Source organism: Tribolium castaneum, chromosome 10 (genome assembly GCF_031307605.1).
Source record: "Tribolium castaneum strain GA2 chromosome 10, icTriCast1.1, whole genome shotgun sequence".
NCBI classification, from domain to species: domain Eukaryota; kingdom Metazoa; phylum Arthropoda; class Insecta; order Coleoptera; family Tenebrionidae; genus Tribolium; species Tribolium castaneum.
This window is the reverse complement of record NC_087403.1, coordinates 3,094,339-3,112,086: the sequence shown is the minus strand read 5'-3', so window position 1 is coordinate 3,112,086 and position 17,748 is coordinate 3,094,339. Positions and strand designations below refer to the sequence as shown.

Here is a 17,748-nt window from a genome sequence, read left to right as displayed (position 1 = left end):
AAGTTTTGGCATAATGATCAAAGTCACAACTTTGGATAGACTTGTAAAACTTCCGGATCTCTATGGACGTGACAAAGCGTCACATAACGTAATAAAAAATATGTCGAAGACGTGAGGACTTCACAAAGCAAACACGTCTATTCTGTTCGAAGAGGTGAACGACTAACTATACATATATGCCCTATTTGGTCCACGAATTCTAGAAGTTTTACACCGAGATTGTGTAAATACAAGTTTTAAATTGTTATTGACGATGAGGATTAGATTGTTGGCAAAAATGAAACGCAAACATTCTACCTCTTTTATGAAAAGCTCAAAAGTGCGATTGGTCCTGTAAACAGGATGAACAATCCATTTGGGAATGTCCCGGTCCCAGGAGCCTCGTTCGTCCTTGATAATATGTAAAGTGGATTCTCTAAAATGTGGATTATCCATCCCATGTACGTATTACACGTACCGAACCAATCTCACTCTACCCACATAAGCTGATTTTAATTATATGTGCTTGCTAAGACGTGGATTACTGCAATTACAACATTGCACAATAGACAATATGCTTAGAATTCTAATTGAAGTATATACACGTAATGTTTATATTGTTAGAGAGACTTCAAAGACGTGAATTATTTACTCGGCAATAGATTTCCAGCTCTAAAGCAAACCGAGGTAAACTGATCTTTAATTCCCCCTTGCATGTTCTGGATATTTTTGTGCTGTTGAAAATTTATGCGTTTCTAAATTTTCTCGTAAATTAATTCCATTACCGGAGTAACTTGTATCACACCATATTCCTGCGTTTGATCGATAAATATTACCGAGGGTAAAAAAAGCCGTCTTTTTGCGCAACAGATGAATTATAATTAAATTCTTATAGAGTGATGAAGGTTCGTCTACAATGGCGGTGATTTCCCTATCAATAAAATTTGCATTAATCTTGAACGAGTTGACAAAAGTTTTACTTTCTGTGCGCTTATCAACGAATTTAAATATTAGTTAACGCAAATCAGTGTAATTACACGAAAGCGAACTCTAATCGCGGATCTAAATTCGAACCTAGCAAGTTTCAATCTTTTGACAACTATAATTTGGCTTTTACGACATTTCCATGGATCGGCTTATCTATTTAGCAATTTGTCTGATAAATATGGACGTAAAAGGCCAACCATTAAAAGAAAATTTCCGTGATGGGACGACACATTGAATAAGAATTTTATGGCTACGCCAAACTCTAATAAAACTTCCAACTTAAAAAACAAGAAATTCAGATCGATAATAATCAAGGCGAAACCAAACCCCAACAGTATGCAAATTTTATTTATTACGTTTAATACCTGAGGGCGGCAATGAGATAAATAACAAGACTCGTAAAATCATGCTTAAAGTATGTAATAGTATTAAATGTCAAGATGAAATTATAAATGTTTTAGAAGCAAATTTGCGACGTAAATATTAGGCACCCTTGAGCTTAGGGGACTAGAGATTCACGTACCCAAAAGGCGAGCACGTTTAATCTAATTATGTCAAGAAAGTAATTACGTCTTTGCGGTTTAGTACGAATTCAAATTTACACTTCCTTTAAGATTCTCAAAAACTACCAAAATCTCAATTGCAAATTTTACCGGCTGAGCGAATCCATCGATCTTAACAAAAGTTAATTTATTTTAAATAACCACAAAGCCTGGACTTGACAGGTCCATATATTTGAAAAAATGCTCTACAATACTATATACAGAAATAATACTCTCCCGTGGACAGGATTCTTTGTGACTTACTTCCAATTTGTCATACACGGAACCGCAAGATAGTAAAAATAGGAAGTTATATTCCTTTCCGTGTCGTTAAACCCATATAGGAATTATTGATTTGTGTATGTATGGGGATAAATATATACATACGAATTGTATCTAGAACCATAAATTGCAGGATCGATGATAAAGTAATCATTTGAAAAATGTTACGCATTTATGAATAATTCATTTCGGGCGTGATTAACCGGTCTAGTATAGAACAATCGCTTATTAATGATCACCCCTGCATAAATGAAGTCATCAAACTTTTTTAATTACAAATAATGTTGAAACATTGTTGAAAATTAAAACAGTATTAATTCACCCGAGCTTTCGCAAGCACGTGGTGGCTTCGTGAATTCTCTCGGGTGCTGTGGGAATTCTTCCGAGGACGTCTGGTCTGGCCAAAAATTCTAATTGTGAATATTGGTTGTTGTGTTGTTTGGGACGAATGCTTTGCGGTTAAAGCGGCAACCTTGTTAATGTTAATCTGACGTAGGAAATGAACATATAGTTAAGACATAACATAATTAGTTAAACAAATCCTTTTAAGGAGACTCTAACCAGAAACTGACTAAATTCACTTGGCCTAATAGCAAAGACGGGGAATTTCAATTGCTGACTCGGTCCCATCTTAATATTCCTTGGTTGGGAGTTTGTAATTACATGAGATAATCCCCACCTAACATGTTTACTTGACTACCAAGCGTCCGATAAAAACACTCGCGAAAATCAATAAGCTTTAATCAAACGCCGGCTCCTGGTTCCTATCACAGTGGTCAAATTTTAATAATAGCGACTGCTATACCGTGTTTTTTAAAGTCAGTTGCTTTGTAAATTATTTTAGACTAATGTGTTTCCAGTTTCGTCTTTTGTTTCGCTCACAAAACGATTTTTACAAACGAAAGAATCTCTTAAAGTGATAGCGCAATATTTAATTACGGGCTGTTTTGCTACTGCCAGTAAACAATCCACTTAATTAATTGTTGTGTGTGACAAGTGGGCAAGGAAGAACGGATTCACTGGGCAGAAAGGACTTTGAACGCATATAAACCGACAAATTCGAATTAACTGGAAGATTTTTAGGTGGCGTTTTTAAACCGTAGAAAATTGAAAAGTGTTTATTTTGCACAATTGCGTTAGTTTTAAAGCAACAAGAATGACGCTGTTGTTGTTTCGGGTTTGCCTAAACGTGAAATTTTAATTAAATTTCAAGACAGCGTAAACCTTATTTGAAAAAATACTTCTCTTAGTTGTGATGAACTCTGACAAAGTTTTAACAATGTGTTTTTTGTGAGCAGCCATGCTCGCTATAATTTTTCAGAATATCGAGATTTTTCAGCATTAGAGCGGAAACTCTGCTTTAATTATTAAGTTGGAGGTTTTGACACGTCATATGAGTCGGGAAAATGTGTGTATACGAAGATTTTTTCTCGATTTTATGCTCCATGAAGAGCCAGTCAGGGTCTTTAATCACTTTTCTGCAGCAAGACAAGATAGCCGCCGAGACCTTAGGTAGTTTTCATTTATATGGTAATTTTGACGATTTATTTGTGGTGTTAAAAAAGGAGTTATCGTTAGTTAGAAGTAATTTCCTGTAAGCGATTCGTTCTGCATATTTTTTAGGAGTAATTTCCATTGTTGGAGTGAAAAGTTCGAATGTGCATATAAATTTCAAATTTTGAAGAGTTTTAGTTGGGCATTATTCAAAGTACCCGAACGGATGTTGACTTTTCAATAAAATCATAACTTGAAGTTCTTTGAGAAATATTGTTTGAATATTATAGATATTTCCCATGTTGACCTTTCACGTTTGGCTTTTTTGTCAAAACGAGGCATCACTTGATTTCACAGTTGGAAACAGAATTCTCAACGCAATCAAACTGCAGTTTGCAATTCAAATTCGCGTCCCAATTAGAAGAAACTCTTTCGGGGAGACAACTCTATCCCAATCAATTACCAATTATTACCAATTAGTGCGGAGCATCCGTGAAAAAATAGCAATTTTCTTTTTAACGATTGATGGGAAACATGATATGAAGGACTTCGACATACTACTCAAGTGATCCGGGGAGATTTACACTTGTAAAGTTCTGACGTCGAAAATCTGGTTGTTTGTTTCAGCTGACTCATCAAAAAACCTTTCATCTTCGATATCCTAAAGTTGCTGCCAACCTTTCAACTTAAATTATTTTTAAAAGCCGTGCGCGAACGTCCGTAAATAAACAGCAAATTTATAAAAAATCCGTCGATAACTCTTCAACTTCCTTTTTATTTTCGGCCATTACTTTGCATCCGCCAACGGAACCGGCAATGCTGTGCTTTATTGCCTCGTGGACCTCATGCAGTTATCGATTTATGAACCTACGAAACTTCTAAGAATAAACTTTGACACCAAAGCACGATACGCCTTTCTCGACTTGCCCTGCAAAATGCTCATTGGGCTTCAGGAACGAATAATTCCAAAATGATATCATGTAAAATTACATATTTTTTGTTGGCATCACAATACACTTTTAAAAATGGACCCTTATTGTGCAGCTCCTACGTTACCTTCGTTTATTTCTGTCGGAAATATCAATTGTTATGATAGATGATCCTAATGTCACTCTTTGTTCTATTCTTACACGAAAAATAACAAAATCCGATATAACATGGATAGGAATAAGGCGGGATGTAAGGGCTGATGCAGTATTTTATAAATTGCAAAAGTGGGGTTCCGTTCAATTAAATTAAAAAAACAGAAGCAAAAATGCTCCACGCTCAAAACTGAATATCTCAATTGATGTGCCCGGCCTTTGAAATAAAACACCCTTTAAACTTAGCCGTGTCTTTGAAATAAAATATCCGGCCATACAGAAACCTTTCTCTGTGCTGATGTGGGTCTTATAGTTGCGAGTGTGAGAAGCTTTAAATCTCGATTTTTATATACAGGATGAGTGCAGCGTCACCCTCTCACAACTCCATCTTTTTGTGCGAGTTTTTGACGACTTTTTTCTGATTGATGTTTGCAAACCAGTATTGTCGCGCTACTGAATTCGTTCTTGGCTTTAAGCAAATAAAATATGACGCAGGAACTGGAATAATAGTTATGATGACGAGGAAGGTGGAGATAATGGCGAAGAGGCACGCACACCACGTGGTTATGGCCCGACAAATCGCTGTCAAATTTTTTCCGTACTATTTTAATAAAATATTTTCACGCCGCTTTTGTAGCACTTTAATCGCTCCTTGCGTCCGCAAGCACTCGCTTATATTTCACTTTTTCGAGACTTTTGTTTCTTCAGCGGCCGCAGGAGCGATTCCTGTTTTTGTCACTGTTTGGGCAATATCTCACTCAGAGATCCTCATTTTTCTCTGCAAACACTCCACGTTATCTAATTAAGAGCCTCTCATTTCAATTCTTCTAATCGCAAGATATAAAAATCGGGACTCGTCGAGAGGCCTCTCAAAACTTTTACTATTGTGCTTTCGCTAGCTTGAATATTTATGATGTTTAAGACATTTGAGATAGTCTTACTGCAGTTTCGAATTTTTGATAAGATTTTGAATAATTAATTCGTTTTTGAGTGCAAAAGCAGGGAAAATTAACAACTTTGGATTAAAATTATGCATTCGCTTGTTACTGCAATTAGAATAATTAGAAGTGTCTCGAAATCTTAAGATACAACTAATTTAGTTGTTTGCGGCACGTGTAATAAATCCGATTTCGCTGAAGACACGGTTTAAAATTTGCAGGTGGTCACTTTGACGGCATGATGTGTTAGAACAATTACATTAATTCCGGTGGTAAATACGAATTGGGACGGAACATGACAACGTATAAATTCTGAAAGTGTGATATGAATATTTGATTTGGAATTTACGTGTTGTCGGTCGGAGCAACATACTTGTCGTAAAAGTTTTATTTAAAATTTACCAGTTTCTTGATGTAGAACAAACAGAATCTTGCAATTTCTGTGATTCAGAGAAATTTTTCTGGAAAAGGTGCGACTATTTTGTTCTCATTTATGAAAAGGGGAAGTGAATTTTACAATTTAGGAACGTATAACCAAGAAAGTGAAGCGAGGCACCGGATGGTAGCAAGCATCCGATTGCTTGCAGAAATTTGCACAACGTTTTACCTCCGTAGCAATCGTCTTTTTTCCGCCTTATTCCCAACTCGTGGCGCTTTTATTAAGTCCTGGCTAATAGCAATGACTTAATCACAGTAAAAAACTTAAAACGAGTCCAATTCAATTAATTGCAAATTTCTTATAAGCCACTTTTCTTCCATAAAACCCAGTCGGTAGCGGAATATGCTATGTAGATTTACGACGTTTAATTAATGCAAGAGCCGATCTTTTATAATAGATGTCGCAATATTCATACTTTAAATTAAGAAAACAGAATTTAAAATATTTACATGTAGTTATTTTGTTTAACCCGCGCCAGTTTAGACAACGGTCTTGTTTGGCCCGGCGCCTCCACCATTAGTAGACAGGCATTTAACTGTGATGCAAATTATTTTTGAGGTCCGGCTATTTGATTGCGAATACGCCTTTTGAAAGCAATTAGTAGTCCCAACAGTTCCATTGAACCTACGTCGCCGCAACATTTATCCGATACGTGCCTTGATAGTAATTCTACATGTCGGTTCTTCTAATTACTTGTGAAAAGAAGAATTCTACCCAGATTTAGCTCCGTGGTAGAAGCTTTCATTGGGCTTCGTTTTTATCAAAAGCATTTGGTTGTTTGCCGCCGTGCTGGTTGGGGCAGCATAATAAATAACGGAACTTGAGAAACGATTTATCTGTCAATGCGAGATCAAGATATTTTGAAAATATCGGTGCTGGGTAGACAGTGGGCGGGTCATTAACGCATAAAAATAATTACAGTCGACCTGTTTTTGAGCAAATTTTTGGGATTTTTTCATTTGCGCTGGAGGCGTAAAATTCCAACTAGGCTTAAATTTATGTTGTCGATTATGTTTTTTTCGCAAACTTTTTTATTGCTGCTTTATCCACATTGTCCTTGAGTTAACCGCACAATGGCGAATGCTCGAGTTTCCGGGATTTATTGATTGTGTATTTAATAACTTTATTGGTAAACTAGCAGTGCCATTACCAAAGAAATGCTATTTTGAGACACTTATTTACGTTCATCGGTGGTTTGCTTTGCTTGACTTGCTCGAGCGTGTTTATTGGGAATTTAAAAATTACAACCCGACAGCTTTTCTTTCACGTCAAAAAGACTAGCAAACATTAAACTGTAAATATCTGGAAAATCCGAAAGCAGTTAAGCGTCCGGAAACCTCATGTTTTCTTTGAAGATATATACATTTATTTTTCAACCACCGGATTTAAACTGCGATTAAACCATAAAGTAACGATGTCATTGAGACAAAAGTTTTAACCTTTTTATTTTCTCGGAAAATCACAAGGGCAGCTGCACAATTTTGAAGGATTTGGTGAGGCCGGCGTTTGTAAAGACCTCTAAAATTAAAATTCCGCGACAATCACAATATAATCTAAAAGTTACGCAGCTTTAGGACTTTCATTTGACGTTTGGAAAAAATGCACAGAGAACTCAATCGACTTCGTGTCTCCACTTGATTAATCGAGCAACTTCTTTTGATAATTACCGACAGCTGTCGGTAAACTGTGGCAAAGACCAATCGACCGGCATATATCGACCTACCCCTTCTCATTTACGCGACCCCACCGAACGCCAAATTGATTATAATAGGGGTCAAACTTCGCCACTTTTATCCAATTTAGACAAGATCTTCAATATCGACGCCAATTTTCTTAAGATCAAATCAACGCTTTAATATGAGCACACGTCGCTGGATTTAAATTACACAGGAGGCTCGCCTTGCTAATATCTCGCAGATAATGAAGGAGAATTTTCTGTGGGTAATTGTTGAAAAATGCGCAAAACTCATTTGTTCCTTTCTGTTCTGTCTGACCCGTAAAATGATTTTAATTTCGTTTAAGACCGATAAAAATTGTGATCTTTTTCTCAATAATAGCCGCGACATAAGCTTGGGTATTCGGCCGTAAAACCAAAAACAATAGTAGAACCTAAATGCGGTAATAAAGTTTCGCCAGATCGATTAAAATTGTAATACAATGAGCATTTAGTCCGGTCGTTTTGCCATTTTTGCGCTTAACAAAAGCTGCGTTGGTGTATTTACGTGAAAGGGTGTTGGTTTAAAGTTTAATAGGTGGCGTAAAATAATTTCGAGAACAGGCTGTAAAAATGTGGACAGGAAATTGCGGATATCATTGTGTGGTGGAAAACATTACAAAGATGGCTAAAAATAATCTCCGGCTTAATAAAGCTTTTAGTGTATCTTTAGTAAAAAAGCGCGTTTGTCTCGTATTTTCTTTTTCCATTTGTCAATCGGTGAAAAATAAATGGACAGAAATCCGTCAAGATCGTCGAACATAATCGAAAGTCATTAATACAGGCTGAATTATGGGGGTTCCTAATTGGCTGGAAGTTCACGTAAATACGGGCCCGTCTATGGGTGATGGAATTGCTCCGAAATGCGGCCGTTCGCACATTTTGATAGATGGCAGCTATTTTCAAAGTGGATGACAGAAGGGATGCCAATTATATTAATGCCTTATACATATATATTGCCTTAACTCGAGTAAAGCATTGCAAGAATTTCATATCAGATATCACATTTCAATCAAATACGTTCCGATTATGCAACTATTTTATGCGACCGGAAAACGCGCGAATAACCAGCAACAAGTTCGCTGTTTATAATTAAAACTTCGGAGTTTTTCAGGACTCATTAAATTAAATTAAACCGGAAGTTAAGTCGGAAGTTTAATTTCGCGAAATTTTACAATTACACCAACCTACGGAAAAACAACCATTCAGACGACAATATTTACACAAGAAGTTGCCAGACTATATATCAAAGGGAAAGGAAGAGTACGGCCTCCAGCAATTCGTATAAAAACTGATTTAACAGGGTGGAAGTCATTGTGAGGGAAATTGTAACCATGTATCTCACTTTATTTGATTTTAAATATTATAGGTTTTTTTAGCTAAAAATGTCAAAGTTTTCGGTTTATTTTGTTCAAATTATGTTGCCAGAATAACAGTGTTCTGTGTACCCATTGGGTAATTAAATGTTTGTTGGCGGCTAATTTGATGTTGGAATATTACAATCGATCAAGTAATTATTGAAATTGCTAGGAAGTCATTTTATTTAACATTATCAATGATTTGCTTAAATGCCAAATGTTTGCTTTGGTTCACTACTGGAATTGTGAAATTGTAAATAAGTCAAGGTTTTAAGTAATTTAAAGTCAAAACCTAAAAACACTGGGTATGTAAATTGTGTTTGAAATTCGGAAGTGGTTTAAGGAATTAAGAAATTGTTGAAATTGGACAAAAAGTTAATTATTATGAGCGTGGGCTGGCGTTTGCCTCGCCCCAGCATTTCGGAAGTTAGCTTGAGAGGAAATTAATGAACTGAGCTGTCCATTTGTAAACCAAGACCGGACAAGCGCGTCCACCTTGAACTAACATTCTAATAACCCTCTTTTAGCAGTTTTTAGTAAAAACCAGCCGACAAATTGGCTTTTAATGGCTGGGATTTGTGGCTGGGTTTGAATTGGATTTTTAAGTAGAGCGTTTTATTTGATTCCGGAGGTGTCGCTCTCGCGAGAGGGAGCATCGAATATTTGAAATTCAGGTGACATTTAATCATGCATGGAGTTCGGAGAGGTGAATGGAGGCAATTAGAAGTGGCAACAGGCTCCGTGCTCAAGTTCAGTTTGGTGCATTCAGTCGGTCAGTTTGTCGCAGAAACTGCCCTCGAAAGTTGGAAATGCGCAAATAATTGGCTGCATGGAGATGCGGTGGAAGGTATACCTTAATTGAATGACCGCGAGAAAGGGCACGGAATTGGGAATGATCGATGAGGGACAAGTGCGGCCAATGGACGAGGCATCGCAGGCGTGGAAGGATTAGCGCGTTTTGCAGGAAGAGAGCCCAGGACGCAATCATCTGAAGTGGGTTGTACGCTCTGATTTATAACGGCGACTCTGTTGAATTGAAAGAGCGACACAGCCGCACACGGGACTAAACAAAGATAAATTACTATTTGAACAGTCTGGAGGACTCTGATCAAATATTCACATATTATAAACGTCCTTCGTCTTTCAAAACCCAATTTTTTAGAAACTCAAACCCTCGTCAAATAATTACCGTCACACTGAAACACACGAACTAAATCAATCAGCAAGTTCATGCGAGCCCAGGATTACGCCCCGCTTCCAAACCTGATACATTTGTATGGATCAGCTCAAAGGCGCATTTATGACGATTAATCACTTCGTTAATATCCTTAAATAAAATCCCTTAAACCCCCAAAATCCTTAAAACACACTAACTCCTACTAACTTTTAATTCAGTCATTTCTCCCTGTCATACATTTCTCAGCCCTTTCACAATAAACTATCCTACCAGATTTATAATTAAGATAACTCGAATAGCGTTTTGCTCTAGTTTTCGTCATCAGCGACCAAATCTGAGGTAACATCTCGACCCATTGACCCATTCAACAACGATCCTCGACTAATCAAAGCCAAGTGGTCAGCGCTCACTTCAAATCCTTATCAGACGCTACAAAACCCAAATCTACCGACTCACTTTTTACCACCGCCACCAAAAACACCATTGAGCCCGACATGATAAATTACATAAATGAAATCACTCACCCTTACACCTGTAACCTGTAGATGCCTCTAATCCGTGAAAATATGTGCAAACCGGCCGTAGAAAATTTGAAAAAACAATATATATATTCTAATTATTTAATTCCTGAAGCCAAAAATTCCACAAAAATAATAACAGTTTTTTTTTATTTTAACGGTGCTTGCATCTTACATTTAAAGATTTAAAAACTTACTGTACTAAACAATACGTTAAGTGTACTTTTGGCAGAAAATAAATATTTCTTTTAAAAATTATTTTTTGTTTTATTTTCCTCATCTAGTCGATAAAACAGCAAGAGCTGATACGCCTGGTGAGAATACTAAATTTTACATTTAAATAACTAAAGTATCGAGCATGAAAAAAATAAAATTTTATATTTTTCATTACAATACACTCCAAGTTGTGACAAAACCTTTAAATTCTCGTAACAAAGTGGACGTTTGTGCAAGCATGTAGCCATGGGCTTGAGCATTAATACCAATAATTACAATTATCTATTATTCAGAGTCCCGGGTGAGATGTAGAATGTAATATAACAGCAAGAAGCGGTTTCTGTGAGCATACCTGTTCGATTAATGTAAACGTTATGTTTCTGGAAAGCTATAATAGGATCCTTGTAAATGTCGCTAAATTTGATTTAATGTCTGCAAGGTCCTTTCTCGGTCAATAAAAATAGCACTTGGAACGCTGTTATCGGTGAATTTGAAAAATTATGTCTTTATCAGTGCAAACAAATGTAGCAATAACTCTTATTTTCTATAAGAATCTATAAGAAATGGCTGTAACTTCAGCTAAGCTCTATGGTAGGCGTGTTCTCTGCGATACGCATCGGATAAGCTCCAGAATAAAACTTTCCGCCGCTGATGCGAATACACGTCAAACTCTTCACTAACATAATAAAAGAAAAAGCACCAATTTTTTTTGATTAATATTGTAATAAAACGTCAGAGTGCCGTTGTGTCTTGAGAAACTCAAGTATTTATCAATTAGAACCCATAACTGAGTTTAAACTACTTCTATGACGAGTGAAAAGCACAATTTTTTGAGTTTTTATTTATTGGAAATTACTTATTTCGTTTCTATTTTTGAATAAAGAGAAAATTTCTTTGTGCCTTTTTTTCAGACATTCGCGTCTGCAAGGCCTGAACGTGTTGAAAGAAAAACGTTACAATCAGAAATGATTTCCATTGGGTTATTTCATCTCATTTAAGTACAGTTAAGAGATTCCGTCAGCGCAAAAGATTATTATAAATGTCGATAAATCATCGTCAGACTTATATTGAAGTTTTTCGAAAGTCTGTAATAAAGTGTCTGTAAAAATACGCTCAAATACCTGTTTATTTGATAAAGTAGAGGTAGTTAATGAGTTTATTATGCGTGATCGTGGAACTTTGTTCCAAGTTTGATTGAAACAGAAGCGATGGAACTATATGCAAGATTAATGAACTTTAATATTGAATCTTAAGCGGAACAGTTAAGCCATACATTAAAACAACTTGACACTTGCTTTGTTATGCAGAAATATTGTCATTATCGCTGAAAGTGTATCGAAAGTACGATATCAAATTTTCTCTGATGCTTTCAATCGCAAATATTTACTCTGAGACAATTAGTTCAGGAACGGAACGAAAAAATACTTTGTTTGTGTTGACGTTGGAAATCTGTTTGAGCGAGTAAAGCGCATCTAACTCAGATCTAACGCAAATTATTTACAATTAAAACAAAGTAGGTGTACGTGTAGACATCAGCGTGGAGCGGATAAAGCCAGGTGCAAATAAGCTGCATAAAAGGATTTAAATTTCCTCTTTAATTGAAATTTTATTTTTACCAACAATGGCGCTCCATCATTTGTGTCTCTTCGAATGCAGATTGGTCGAAATTTTGGCTCCTTTCCCTCTAATCCGAGAGCATGCTAAGCAGTTGGCGATATTTCTACGCAATAAATATTCCCTAGCCCGAATCATCAGCAGCAACGGTCTAGTGGTTTCGATATTAAGCGTCTTTTAAATTTATAATCAAAGCTTAATTAAAACAAAGTTGACCTTTAATTTGGGAATTCATTTGTAGTTGCCAGCAGATCTATTAAGAGCAAATTAGGAAAGTTAACAGCACGAATTGGTTATTTGTAACTGGAATTAATAAGTGTAATGGTACCTGAAATAGTTTCAGTTTCATCTGCAGAGGCCGAAATCCATTAAGGCTTGGCATTGCTGAAACGAGTGGGTCATGAGCATCATGTGTGGCGAGTTAATGACCCGAATATTCTGTATGGATGATAATACTGCATGACCAAACAAGCTTGTGTAGTCAGATATGCGAATTTCTACACCGACATTTATTAATCAGCGGCGCAATTGCGTTTTCTTTGCGTCATTTCATCGCAACAAACATTTGCTAAAACTTCTGTTTCTTTAACACCACTCACTTACGCGTTTCTTTCATCGTCAGCGTTTCTTTATTCTGTTTGTTTGGTCGATCGTTTTGAATTTGCATATCGAAACGTTTAGATAAAATATTTCTCGCCCACTCTTATCTATCTCTTATTGTCTCGACCCAATATATTTACAGGCGCGAGACCTCTCCGATCATTTTATTTAAATGTTTCTTTATATCTAATGCATCTTTCACTCCCTGCACATCAAATTTACTGGCAAAAATACAATAAAATTTTAACCGCAATAAATTTTACTATCTCGCTTTTCCGCCATTGTTCTAAGATTGTACTCGAATCCACATGACTAGCCATAAAATATGCATTTGTGCGTTTTTATATCAGCATAAATTATTAGGTATTAATTATTAATCAGGCAATGTTTTGTTGAAATTAAAATTGATTAAAAGCAATAAATACGGATTATTACATTTTTACCCAAGGGAAAAATTTGTTAATTGAATTGGATTTTAAAAGTAAAACTAAAAGCAGAACCAATAACACAAATAATTTGTAAATAAATAATTGACAAATAATTTTGCCCGGCGCATCCACCATTTTAGCCGTAAAAATACGATTAATTTCCTAGATTAATTATTATTGTTTTGCTAGCTTTATGTTTACATGACAAAAGCCAGTTAACGATGTTTGTCGTCGATATTATCTGTAATGCCCAGAGTCCACAAATGCAAGAACAGAGGCACTTTGAAATCTTGTGTAAAATGCAGACGGGTAAATATTATCAAAGTTTTCAATAGTAAATCACGTTAGGTGATTCCAGCCGGTAAAAACTAGTAGAATAAACACTCCGTGTTAGATTCCGTGTGTCTACTTTCTGGATAAATGTGCACTATTTGAATAATATATTAGAAATGTTCGCATGGCATTCCCTTGAGTGGCTTTTATCCTTCATGATACGAAATACGTCAAACGTCACAATACCGTTGCATTTCTTTTTCCCGGATTTATTCACGGTGCGTTTCATTTAAATAAAAGTAATTGGATGCTGGTTGCGACCATTAGTCATAAATTTCGAGCGTTTTAGGAAAGCCTTGACCATGTCCATCCATGTTTAATTTTCCGGCATTGTACAGAAACCGTAGCTAATGTAATTAATCCTGTCGGGGTTGATAGGTAGAGAGATTTAAAGCTCTGAGAATTTAGCCTTATGTTTACAGTCCGAACAAACACATCAAGAAAGATGATTTATGAAGCTCACTCGTTCACTCCCAATTCACAATCTGTTGTACTCAAAACTCGCAAAATATCCTTATTATCTCCAAAACTCCGCGAGACTTACTGCTGTCAAACATCGCCGAATCCAAGTACCCAACCTGTTTTATTACGCGGGCTTTTATTTCACTTGCCGCCAGCTTTACTTCCAAATGGTATTTACACCACTATCCAAATAAAACAGAAAACCTTAATAACTCGGTTAAGTTGTTGCGTCATTGAGATTCAGGGGAAATTATTTATCTTGTACGGAATCAATTGAAAACTTGTGAATAACACTTTTATCAAAGTTTCTTTGGTATGCATATATGTGAATTGATTCTGAAAGAGTACAGGAATTGAATTGTAAATGTATGAAATAATTTTCCGGAGTAGAAAAGAATGTAGGGCTTTCTGTTAAAGTAATATTTGAAAAAAATTCTAAGCTTAGAACGAGACTAAATCAAGCCGTGCGTGCTTTTGCCGTCTAAATTAGTCTGCATTTAAGTCCCAAAAGAGTGTAAACGTTGTAAACACGTAAAAACGTACGGTTCCTGAGTCAATAGTTGAACAAAATCAGCCGAACTCGCCGACAATTTAGATTGAAGTATTGCTCTTAGCGACGAGAAGCAATATAACTGTCTTAGTGGTACTCGAGGGGTTGCCTTAAACTATGTGATGCAATGTTCTCTCGGCCCTGTCCTTCCTGTCCCTCACTGTTATGTAATCCTTGCAGTCAACAAATGTCATAGCATACCAATTAGTTTTCCAAACATTTCGAGCGTGCCTCGGCTGCAAATACACGGACAATTCCTTGTTTGTGTACTGCATTGTCAGGCCTCACCTGACTATAATTTCTCTATTTGAATAAATTACCATCAATAAAAAATCATTCGTGACGGAGAGTCTTAACCACAACAATCGCCTCAAGGATCATGTGACAGGAGAAGTGTGATCGACGATGGGTACATCCATTTCAGGATGCTTACAATGATTTATATCCTATTTGAAATCCGAAATAAAACACATTAAACAACAGACAGCACTTAGTCTACCAACAGTTCGTTTAAAAAATAACGCGTTTAGAAAACGCCTGTTAGTCCGGCGCATCCACCATTTTTACTCGTTATTTCTATAAAATTTGTTTTAAGCGTCAGTCGCAAAATAATACACGACTGTTTACTCATTTTTGCTCAAGTTGCCGAGACAACTCTGTTTTAGTTGCATTTATGCTAAATAATTCCGAAGCACTTGTGCTCTTGATAATTTCGCTCTAAGTGCTGTAAATGATAATTTGAGATGTAGTGCTTTATAATAGATATGATGACACTGATGAACGAGCAAAGATGAATAAAAACGTTTTCGTTTTTTGCCTGAAGAGTTTATTTAATCTGATTGAAGATAAAATATGAGATTATGTCTCGTGTGTAACCTTTTTCTTGGTCGGGCTGGTGGTTAGTGAAGCGTATAAGTAAAATTGAAGGTAGAAAGAGTTTTTTGTGCTTTCAAGTTCTATAACAAAGGGAAAATTGTGCTTGTTATGTGATGAGAAAACAGTGTCTTTTGTAGACCGAGGTTCATTTTCATAATTAAGGGTGTTGTTGTTTGTCCATGATAAGAATTTAATGTCGGTGGAACGGTTTAGAAATAAGTTTATTTACAGGATGTTTGAAAATGCTGTTTTTACCGGTGTTAATGGTGGCTTTTATGCGCACAGGCAAAACAAGAAGTTGAAATATCATCAAGCTCAGTCCATTAGGGTGACATAAAACGTAACTTTACTAGCTGCACTATTTCACAAGCAACTGAGACGGTCCTAGCTCTAATTCACGAAATTATAGGGTGAAGATTAAACGGCCGTTTTTACACAAATCTGCTTTTCATAATTTAGCTAAAGTTAAGTCAGCACCTTCGCGAAATTAATTTGTGAAATAAAATTTGCAAACTTGTAGTTTGTGGAACCTCATTTTTTATTTTAAACCGCATTTGTCTTTCCTCATAAATTAATCGACCTGAGATCCCGGAACTCAGGTGTTAGAGCGTCGCGAAATTTCCTGATTTATTAAAAAACGGAATTTTGAATCGCTTTGCGTTGATTAATTGCATTTTCGTCTATCGTTTAATGATAACAATCTGTCTCCCCGTTTCAAATATAAAATAAACACAACTGTTAAATTTACTGCGTGCGGTATGAATAGCGTCATAAACCTAAAATCAAGTACGACGATATTTTGACGATTTCTATAAAATTATTTATGCTGTCCAAGAACTATACAATTTTTTCTCTGTGATCGTATCAATTTCTGAAATTGACACTTTTTCCAGGACATGTCGGAGTACAAGTGTGAGTCTGGAAAGCCGCCCGTCTATGTGCCACATAAACCGGTTACAGCTGTCATTGGGGCTTCTTTTAGCGTGGTTTCGATCATGGTGGCAAATATCTTGCGGTTATTTAAGGTAGGTATTTATTTACTTTCAAATTTATTCATTTCCTCAAGATCCGCGTTTACACAAGTAAAGCCGGAATAACCAAGTTACTATTTATGTTTGCACCAAAAATATGTGATTTTCGCTTGTTTGGTAGATAATGATAATTACAACAGCGTAACCATCATTTTTTTATTAAAATTCTTCCACCGCTTTGTTTACAAATAAATTAGTAACGCTGGGTTTGGTTTAACATAATGTTTTTCAAACATTTAAACAATGAAAAAGTCTATTATTTCAAAAACAAAACAGACAAGCTGAATTGTGTTGTCTGGTACCGCAGCATTTTCACCAAAATAAATTGCGCTTGTTGAAACCGTTGCGTTACTTATTTAGCAATCAAGTTTCTTATACCCTGTTATAGAATAATAAAATCGGTGCAGCTGAGCTTAAAATGAACTAATCAAGTCTGACTAGAGTTTGAAGTGCTTTTACAAGAGTTCATTAATCTGTTATATTTTTGCAAGAAAACTAAAACTTGAAAAAGTTTCACTAATATTGCAACTTATCGATTTTAGCGTTCGGATCCAATTATATTTTGAGGTCCCTCCAGACTATTCAATTTTTATGTTAGCAAATATTTTGTAAATAATTGTTGGTAACTGTGAAGTCCTAAAAGCACTCACCTAAAGTGGACACTGAAAATAAGGGTATAAAAGCGACAATAACATGGGTCGCATTAAGGATCATTTTAATTCAGCGTGAGTACTGTGAAAAGGAGAAACAGGTATTCGCCTTACTTTACATGACAGCTTGCCGATCATTACCTCTAATACGAATAATTTCCAGACAAAAATCCGGAAATTTATTCGAACAAGCTGCAAGCGAACTTCCTACTATTTCTCTTGTTTTAATGAATAAACTTGCGACAGGTTTATTAAATCCTGCTTGCTCTATTTTTTCTTATTACAAAAGTAAATAACAAAAGTGCTCAAGCAAAAAGACAATCTCTTATTTTACGACTAGTCCTTCATGATGAAAATTGCATTTCCTGTTTTTGGAGCGATTATATTTATATTTTTTATTTTTCACACACCGTCCATACGTCCCACTAAAAGCACCAAAGTGGTCGACTCAAGTTTCGCACATTTCTTTGCTGATGCA

General features: G+C 36.0%; 1 protein-coding gene across 3 annotated transcripts in view; it reads left to right on the top strand.

The window, feature by feature from the left end:
* The window catches only part of LOC663070 (metabotropic glutamate receptor 7), a 61,178-nt gene that overhangs the window by 5,053 nt on the left and 38,377 nt on the right, over positions 1-17,748 (top strand). For all 3 annotated transcript variants that reach the window (XM_064359348.1, XM_064359349.1, XM_064359350.1), the window contains one exon: positions 16,483-16,614. In XM_064359348.1, the coding sequence (XP_064215418.1) occupies positions 16,483-16,614 (132 nt within the window). The remainder of the gene's footprint in view (positions 1-16,482; positions 16,615-17,748) is intronic.